Here is a 9,411-nt window from a genome sequence, read left to right on the forward strand (position 1 = left end):
TTTATACACTTTCCCATGAAATCACATATGTTGGCTAGTTCCACAGTTCCTTAGCAGACGGATAAAAAACAATCACTGAGAAATTACATTAAACAAATAGTCTGAGCTCATATTTTCAGATGACATATTGTACTTTAATATGATGATCATTTATGATAGTGTCCTAAATTTGCCTATTTTTGGTTTGTAACTGTCCTTGATGGTCTTTATTGGTTTGTTTTTTGTATTTCAGGATCGCCTGCTGCAGTTGTTTCACCGGTTGGTCTGTACGTTGAGAAATTGCAATTCCTTGTTGTAGAGAAGATTTTAAACATGGATCCTGGAGTGAAAAAAAAGATGCAAAAAGAAGGACGCACATGTCTTACACTAGATTTTTTTTTCCTCTTGCTGAATATCAGCAGTTTCATTCTTCCAGTCACAGGATATTCACTGAAGTCTTGCCGGATCAGTTACGATAGTGCCATATGTACTAGAAGTAATCTCAATGCTGTTCCCCGAGATATTCCCTCAATGGTAAAAGGTTTTGACTTGTCAGAAAACAAAATTCCCAAACTGCAAGTAGCAGATTTCAAAAATCTATCTGCTTTGACGCAGTTAGACCTGAAACGCAACAGAATTACACATATAGAAGCAGGTGCCTTTGCCGATTTGATTTCCCTCAAGAAGTTAAATCTAAATAATAATAGACTTGATAAACTTGTAGAGTATGTCTTTGATGGTTTGAGGAACCTCACAGAACTAAGAATTAATAAAAATCACATCAAAGCGGTGGCATCCACCTCTTTTAAGTCCATGACAAGCTTAAAGTTTTTGGACATCTCTGGCAACAAACTGCACTACTTATCAAAAGTTCAGTCCATACTACAGCATCTGCCAAATCTGTGGGAGCTGGTTCTTGAAAACAACGATATAACAACTTTTCAGTCATGGGTACTGACGAACAGCTCACTAAAACTTGCTTACCTTGATTTGTCTCAAAATCCCATTGCAGACTTTAGGATCACTGCAGATGTTTTTCCGAATCTCATCTGGTTCAAAATCGGTGGCTCTTATAAAAAGCAGCCGATGAAATGGGACGTTCGTAACAAGACTTTTCTCAGTCAAGTGTCTACTCTTGATATTAGCGGGCTTCAAATGGCTTCTGATGACATGAAAACATTCCTAGAGACCTTCAACTCCTCACTGACTTTACTGAGGATGAATGCAATGAAACGTACACACCTTGCAGCACTAATCAACATTTCCTGCACCATCCCAACATTGTCCAAACTCCAACTCCGACATAACAAGTTATTTTTCATCAGTTCATATTTGTTCCAGTTGTGTACCAACATAACAGAGTTAGATTTAACGGACAATTCAATAAAATATATCCGAGACGATGCCTTCAGCTCTCTGCGAGGTCTAAGGATCATGAGTCTGAGTCAGAACAAGCTTACCTCTGTCCCAGCTAACACGAGAAATCTATCAACACTTGAGGAGCTGGATCTCAGCAAGAATAACATCAGCGCACTTGGATGTCACGATTTCGCCAATCTGAGAAGGCTGAGACAACTCAGCCTCCATCAGAATCCAATCTCAGCTCTGCAAGAGTGTGTTTTTAGTGATTTAATAAGATTGCAGGTTTTAAAGCTACAGAACAACAGCATCTCCAAATTAAATGGTGCTTTCAAAAAATACTTGCCAAATCTTAAACAACTGCGTCTGAATGGAAATAAACTCACTTTCATCAAACATGGGGAATTTACAGGATTGAAGTCCCTCCAGAACTTGTCATTACATGAAAATAAAATAAAGGAACTTACAAAAGGTTCATTTATTGGATTGACAAATCTTACCGATATTCAGCTGCAATCGAATGAATTTAAAAAACATGAAAATTTTAAAGATGGTTTAGATGTCTTGATAAATTTAAAAAGATTGGATATTAGGGATAATCACATTAAATATTCAGAGAGTTCACCTTTACCTGATCCACTGTTTTCTCGGCTCTCCCATCTGGAGACATTGGCTATTCCTGGACAACACAGCAGGGGGAAAACCAGGCTGCCTTCCAACTTCCTGGAAGGTTTGACTAATCTTTTGGTTTTCGATGCTAGGAACATTCAACTTATATCTTTGCACAAAGACACATTTAATTACACGCCTCAACTGCAAACACTTGACATTAGCTCAAATGACCTCATTGATCTCTCTCCGGATCTGTTTTCTCCAATTCAAAGCCTTAAAACCCTTTACATATCTAGAACAACTCTTCGGTCTCTTGATTTCCTTATAGAGGCCAACCTTACTAAGCTGGAGTACCTGCAGGCAAGAAAGAATGCATATTCGGTTTTAAGTGAGGAAGTAATAAAGTCCCTACCGGCTCTCGTTTACTTGGACCTTCAAGACAACAGTTTCACCTGTGACTGCGATAACGCCTGGTTTATCCAGTGGGCAATAAACGACAAGCAAACACAAGTTTTTGATGGCCATAACTTTGTGTGCAACTATCCTCCCAGCCTTAAAGGTATGAAACTGTTGGACTTCGACGTCAGGTCCTGCACAGTGGACACTGAATTCATCTGCTTTATCTCCACCACATGTACAGTCCTTCTGTTTATGGTGGCGTCCTTCACCTACCATTTCCTGAGGTGGCAGCTGGCCTACGCCTACTACCTTTTCTTGGCTTTGCTCTTGGACAAAAAGCATAAAAACAAACAAGGTCCCAATCAGTATGATGCCTTCGTCTCCTACAACACCCACGATGAGCCATGGGTCATCAGAGAGCTGTTGCCAAAATTGGAAGGAGAGCAGGGCTGGAGATTGTGTCTGCACCACCGAGACTTCGAGCCAGGTAAGACTGCCCTTTACACCTGGACTTAAAAGGGACCATTATTTCCATATTTTCTGTCATATATATATACTGTATAAATTATCATACAGGTGATGATCAGGTTAATCAGGTATATAATGTACGTTCAGTCTTGTTTAAAGCGATTCTTGATGAATGTGGTGATCGCATTGAAGGTTTGATAGACTGAAAAGACCTTTAAGTAGGTTTAATTAAAAAAATTAAACATAAAAACAGGCAGAAACACCAGTCACTAGTTCCTCATGATGCAGAAGTTTTCTCTATCTTTGCATGCAATGTACATCCCTGTATATATACACAGGGCAAGTCAACCTTGTGCTTTGTAAACGTCTCTATTTAAACTCTACAGAACCTGAACTTGGGGGCACTCCTCGAGACGGGAGCAGTTTGTGCAGGTGTTTTGAAGAGGGCTTTCCTTGTAAGGAAATGATTCGGAATAAATTCACATGGAGAAAGCTGATCTTATTGTTAATTCATCTTTTTTGATTGACCCTTATTGACTAATTTTCCCACAAAACAGCTAACCACTTTATTTTCAGAAAGTTACAGTTAGTCTTCTATGCATCACTCTATACGCCCTGGAGTGCTGTTTTACAGATATAACACCCCTCTCTTTAAATATCTGCAGTGTATTATGGGATTTTGAGTCCAGTGGCAGTAAAACACGTCTCACTGCAAAGCTGTAATCTTATTGTTTCTTCATCTTTCTTTATTGACCTTTATTGACTAATTTTCCCACAACAATTTGGCACCCCAGATGGGACCATGAGTAGTGAGAGGCGCATGTCGAGCAGGACTGATGGTGAAATCTGTGCACATTGGAGCAAAGCTCCTACGCCAACCTCGCCCAAAATCCAGCTGAGACGTGGAGGCCTAACGTCCAATAACCAGCGTGCCCAATCACTGCCAAGGTCCACAAATCCATGGGAAGAGTCTCAACAAATTCTTAGTGAAGTTTTGTTCCTGTTTGTGGTACCCAAGACAAGGGTTTGAGTCCCTCCTCTGCAGGTGGTTAGAGCCCACTTATTGTTGACGTACGGTGGGAGTCTGTGCAAGGACCGGCCAGCAGTTTGTTCAGCTGCTTTCTTTTTTGTTTGAGTCTGATTAGTAGTAAGGTTTTGTAAAAACATTGTCTGACAGTTTGAGTCTGTTTGAGATGGTTTACAGCAAAGTTTTTGTTTGGCCCACAGTTAAAGTCTGTTTGAGAGGTCCAAGCAGTTCGAGTCTGTAGGACAGTTGAGCTAGCAGGCAGAGTTGTCCGACTACCAGCTTTAAATTCACCCAGACGGCTTATCATATGTGTGTTTTTCGCTTAGCAGTTTGTGTGCTACACAGAATTGGGGAAAAGGTAAGAAAAAACCTAAGAAACCATTTATATAGGAGAATAACTCAGAAATAAATGAAAAAAGTCAAAAAAAAGTTTTTTTTAATTGTATTACTCTTAAAAGTAATTTTTCATGACAGATGGTAGAAAAGGCTGAATCATTTTAAATAATGGTGATTTTCCTGCTTTTTATATCATATTAAACTGAAATTTGGGCCATGGGCATCTCCTTGAACCATGAGATTTTATAAACAGAACAATAAATCTAGAAAACAATGTAATCTAAAAATAGATTATTCAATTACTTATTATTTTCTAAACATGATAACGCCCTGGAGAGCTGTATTACAGATGTAACACCCTAAAGTTTAAATATCTGCAGTGTATTATGGGATTTTGAGTCCACTGGCAGCAAAGCTGTTATCTGGACTAAGGTCCATGTTACCTTTTTATGTGGATCAGCATAAAGAGTTGCTTTGTACTTTCATCTGTACTCCAGAGGGTGTCACCATCGAGCTTCTTGTACCGCACAATCAGAGGAACTAATGAGGCAGTGCACATTTTATGTATTCATCCTTTTTTTCCCCTGTTCTAATCTTTCTCAGGTAAACCCATCATAGACAACATCACAGATGCCATCTATGGCAGCAGGAAGACCATTTGTGTGATCAGTCGCAGATACCTGGAGAGTGAGTGGTGCTCCAGAGAGATCCAGGTGGCCAGGTAACATGTCAGCTGACTTTAAACTTCTCTGTGCTGCGACACATGGTGGTGTAACGACTCACTAACTCTGTACAAATCAAGTCTGTGTCATTAATCCATCATCCATCATCCACAGGGGTATTTGTTTTTACCGTATGCTATGGATATGAATATGCTTTTACAACGTTGATACACGTGTTTAATCATCTGTTTAGTCTTTCAGTACAAACAGGTCAAACCTTCAATGGTTTCAGCTTAATAAATCTGAGGATTTGCTTTTTTTTTAATGTAAATCAAATGCATGATTGGGATTTTACACTGGGATCATTTAGTTGATGAATATGAACCGTATATGATGAGTGGTGTCGTCCTCATCCATTCGTCTTTTTCCTCTGTGTAGCTTCCGCCTGTTCGATGAGAAGAAGGACGTGCTGATCCTGGTGTTTCTGGAGGACATTCCCACTGTTGAGCTGTCTCCCTACTACCGCATGAGGAAGCTGCTGAAGCGGCGGACCTATCTGAGCTGGCCTCGGGCCGGGGAGCACCCCGAGCTTTTCTGGGAGAAACTTCGCCAGGCTCTGAAGACCAGCGAATGTCTCGGGGATAACAGGTTCCTCCTCACTTTGGTGGACAGACCAGTGATGGAAATGGAAATGTAGTCCTCTCTGTTTGAAGTTCACAGCCAGGGTAGTCCATTGGAGTCTTCTTGGAATTTGTTGGTTTGTTTTACCATGTTTAAATACCAACTAGATGAGCTGCTTTTACTGGTCTAACTGAAATGGAAAAGAACCATTCAACCAAACTGGAATACCAACTTATGACTAACTACCAGTGAAATTAGTTTTTTCCATCATGGACATGTGAACTCTGTCTTTGACTACTCTAATGGGGCAGTGAACTGATAATGACAGATAAAAAAAATGGGAGTCAGATCATATAATAAATATGCCACTCAGTCACCAGAATTAAGTGTTGGCATTGTAGATATGTTGAATATCAACCTTTCTGAACCACTGCAACCTGTTCTCATTTCCTACTGACACTTTTAAACACAAGCAATGTATTCTCATCAACAGGTTCATAGAATATCGTACGAAAAACCACTTGTTAGGGTTCGAAAAAAAGGTAGTGGTTTGGTTTTGTACCTCTGGGACATGAACGTAAATGGGAGAATAACCCGGCTAGCCCTGGTGAAAGTCCTGTGTTTTAGGACCCATGGTTAGGATACCATATCCCGTCAAACAAGTTCCATTGCAACGTGTCTGTGTTTTTTTTTTTAAACGTTCAATGCCAACATTTCTTTCTGGCTGAGCATAAGAAAGTGCTGACAACAAGTTTGTCCCTTCAGAAATACTTGAGACACAGATGACTTTCAGGATCATTTTCTAAACTATAAAGTGGCACTAGCTTTCAACCTGCCACAGATTGTACAGTTTACTCTTATAGACAATCATGGATTCAGAAGGGTTGAAAAAATGTTTCCACAATGTCACGATAACTGACACTGTATGGACATTTTCAGAATTTTGAAATGAAGAAACTGACTGGAGGCTAGTAAATGACATTGCTTGGAAACCCCTCTAAAGGACTTTATAAGATCTTCTTTTCTGAAATTCTTAACATTGATTATGGAGTAGGAAAAAAAATTATACAGCCTTTATTATTGTGTAAACACTGGATATCTTTTAAGCTTTTTCCTATATTATTCTTTGTATATATTGCACATATTGTGCTGTGCAGCTAAGTTTTAATTCTTGTTTATAAAGATTCTAAATCTGCCAAGTACAATATTGGGGAAATATGTATTAAAAGAAAGACAAGACATCTTGATGTAACGGAGCAGCCACAGTAAGTATGATACAATTATAGTGTGTGATAATGGTTATTTTAAAGCTGGCTGGGGGGTATATATATATATATATATATATATATATATATATATATATATATATATATATATATATATATATATATATATACTACACTAATATTCAACTCCATGCTCTTGTCTTAATAAGGTTACTGATATTAAATAATGTCTGCTGTTTATATTTCATAGTCACTTTAAATGAAATTCTGAGCTTTTATTGATTGCCTTATCAATGTAAAGTAAGATGGAATTTACAATGTACAGCTTATTTGATGACTGATGGTTCATAATGACTTGTTCTTTATAGATTAAATTAAATTCTGAAATATTAATCTCAAGTTAAATAAAGCTGAAAAAGTTCTATTAAAGTTGTGAAATGTGTGGTCAGTGTAGTGAAACACATGCAGTAGCGACAGACATTTCAAACATCTCCGCTTTAATAAATCCTTTGAAAATATAAATTACAATCAAAACATCCCACTTTCATACTTCATTTCTCTCATCTAAGAAAGTTGTCATTTCCAAAAATATACTTCTCAAAAACAATACTCTCATTATGCTTTGTTGGTGCTATGCCGCTACAGCGCACCGTTTACTACTGTATTAAGAATACTACACTTCCCTGTTTATAAAACAGAACAATTAACATAAATATATCACCATTTTACAAAGATTACATTAGTCCCTGTTGGGGTTCTTGGGTGCATGAATACATTAAAATAAGAGTCATATGCTGCAGGTATTAACCGCTGCAGAGCTCATGCTGATGTGGTGTTGACTGGGGTTCTGTTCAAGATGATCTGACTCTTCCTCCTCCTCTCACTGCAAAGAAAGACATTTATTTTGGTTCAGTATTTTATTAAAGTACTATAGAAAAACAACATTAAGCATGCTATTATAGAGAGACATGAGTACTCACTCCACACACTTCATCCCTCTCTGAGCCCAGCTGGTTGAAGGGTCGGCACACACAAACCTGCCTGGAACGTGGAATCTGAGAAACAGGAAAGAGTGAAGAAATGATCAAACACGCTTGATTACACCTCGAGGATCACTTTCCCTCCTTGTGGTCTCATTCCAGCTCGTGTATTCATCCAGCAGTCACTTCTAGTACATTATTACAAAGTCCAGAAAGTCCTGCAGCACTTTATGATTGACTTTGGGTTACACTTGAGCAGCCGAGGGAATAAGCATGGGTGTGTTGTGTAATTTAGATACAAACTCTTTGTTAAGTCATATCTGGTGCCGTCTTTATAACGTGTGACCTCTAAGATTCAGGATTTGTTTGCTTTCACTTCATTTAAAGCACACCTTTGACCAAATTCACACTGATGAATATCTTTACACAACCGTTTTTTTTGAAGAACTGACAAAGAGCGTAGAATCAGTGATTATGTTGCCTGCAGTTTGACTCTGACTAAGGCTAAACTGTTTAAATGTTAAATAAGATATACAATAACACTCACACTGAAGTTATTTAAAGAAAGGCGTTCAGGTTCTCAAAATTGACATGAAAACAACTTTAATATTTTGTGGTTTGAGAAAAGATAAAAGGACCAAACATTATGACGTCACCTTGTGCTTTAAAATAAGGTGATGGGCTTTTTTAAAAAGAGAAAATAGTCTGCAGATGAATAATTGTTAACTGCAGCCTTAATTCTAAGTATTACTGGCCTAAGGTGTCTATAAAGTAACATTTTATTGTGAATATCTATGTGATCTTGTTTTGAACTGTTTTCCACCTGCTTCCTGTGCTGCTGTTACTATTCAATTGGCTGGATCGCAGTCGAATATGATAACGGATAGTTGACTCACATAACGGCGCTGATGTCGCAGGAATTGTTGATGGTCTGGATGGTGTAGCCAAGCAACCGCTGGCACGGCAGCTGACGTTTGGCATACCTCAGGCAGCAACTTGCTGCAAAGAAGAAGTTGTAAACAAAAATTCAGTATAAAAAAACTTTTTTTTTTTACTGTAAGCTAATTTTGCTGCCTTTTAACCCTGAAGCATACAATATTATTTCTACCAATGAAATGTTTAAAGATCTGCAGATACTTCATGTACTACAATATTAAAAGGATAGCACACATGTATTATGAGTAGCTGAAGGACTCACCTGACTGTGAGCTGCCAGTAAAGCTGGTGAGGATGATGAGGGAGAACAGAGCTGCCAGGAGACACACTTTGCTGCTTGCCATGTTTTCTTATCGTTGGAGCGCTGACTGTGCCGGTCTCAGTGTGCTGCTGCTGTAGCTTAAGTGGTGTAAAGTGCCTGAAGGGATTCAGTGAGAGTGTGACACAGAACGCACTGGGCTCCGACTTAAGTAGGCCGTCTCTGGGATTTTCCCGTGTTTGGCAGGGTTGTGTCATGCCATGTGAAATTGTTAAAAATGTGGAAATGAGCCAAGAAAATGTAGCAAAGTACACACCTGCTTGCTCCAACCTCCGAATGGGACCTCCTCTTCTCCCTCCTCCCTTCAGCTTTACTATTATAACCAGAGCAAAGGACACAGCTCACACAATTAAACAAAAATGACTTCATGATTAAACACAGAAATGCAATAATCTACCACTTCAGCAAAATAAAACATTAACCAAGGCAGAGGTGTATGGATAATATAAACTCACACGAACAGAAACACTTAAGTACAAGTAAAATG

General features: G+C 38.7%; 2 protein-coding genes across 2 annotated transcripts; one reads left to right on the forward strand and one right to left on the reverse strand.

The window, feature by feature from the left end:
• Positions 1-405: 405 nt before the first annotated feature.
• LOC310963692 (uncharacterized protein) lies at positions 406-6,278 on the forward strand. Its single transcript, XM_083936595.1, has 3 exons — positions 406-2,836; positions 4,784-4,901; positions 5,281-6,278. Exons 1-3 carry the CDS (start codon positions 511-513, stop codon positions 5,537-5,539), a joined length of 2,703 nt encoding a protein of 900 aa, XP_083792721.1. The 5' UTR covers positions 406-510; the 3' UTR covers positions 5,540-6,278.
• Positions 6,279-7,176: 898 nt separating this feature from the next.
• On the reverse strand, positions 7,177-9,023 carry ccl20b (chemokine (C-C motif) ligand 20b). The gene is made up of 4 exons (XM_083935748.1): positions 8,868-9,023; positions 8,566-8,668; positions 7,670-7,744; positions 7,177-7,572 (listed from the first exon to the last, which is right to left on the reverse strand). The coding sequence occupies exons 1-4, from the start codon at positions 8,947-8,949 to the stop codon at positions 7,509-7,511; spliced, it is 324 nt and encodes a 107-aa protein (XP_083791874.1). The 5' UTR covers positions 8,950-9,023; the 3' UTR covers positions 7,177-7,508.
• Positions 9,024-9,411: the final 388 nt, after the last annotated feature.

Source organism: Echiichthys vipera, assembly GCF_963691815.1.
Source record: "Echiichthys vipera genome assembly, chromosome: 21".
Lineage (NCBI taxonomy): Eukaryota > Metazoa > Chordata > Actinopteri > Perciformes > Trachinidae > Echiichthys > Echiichthys vipera.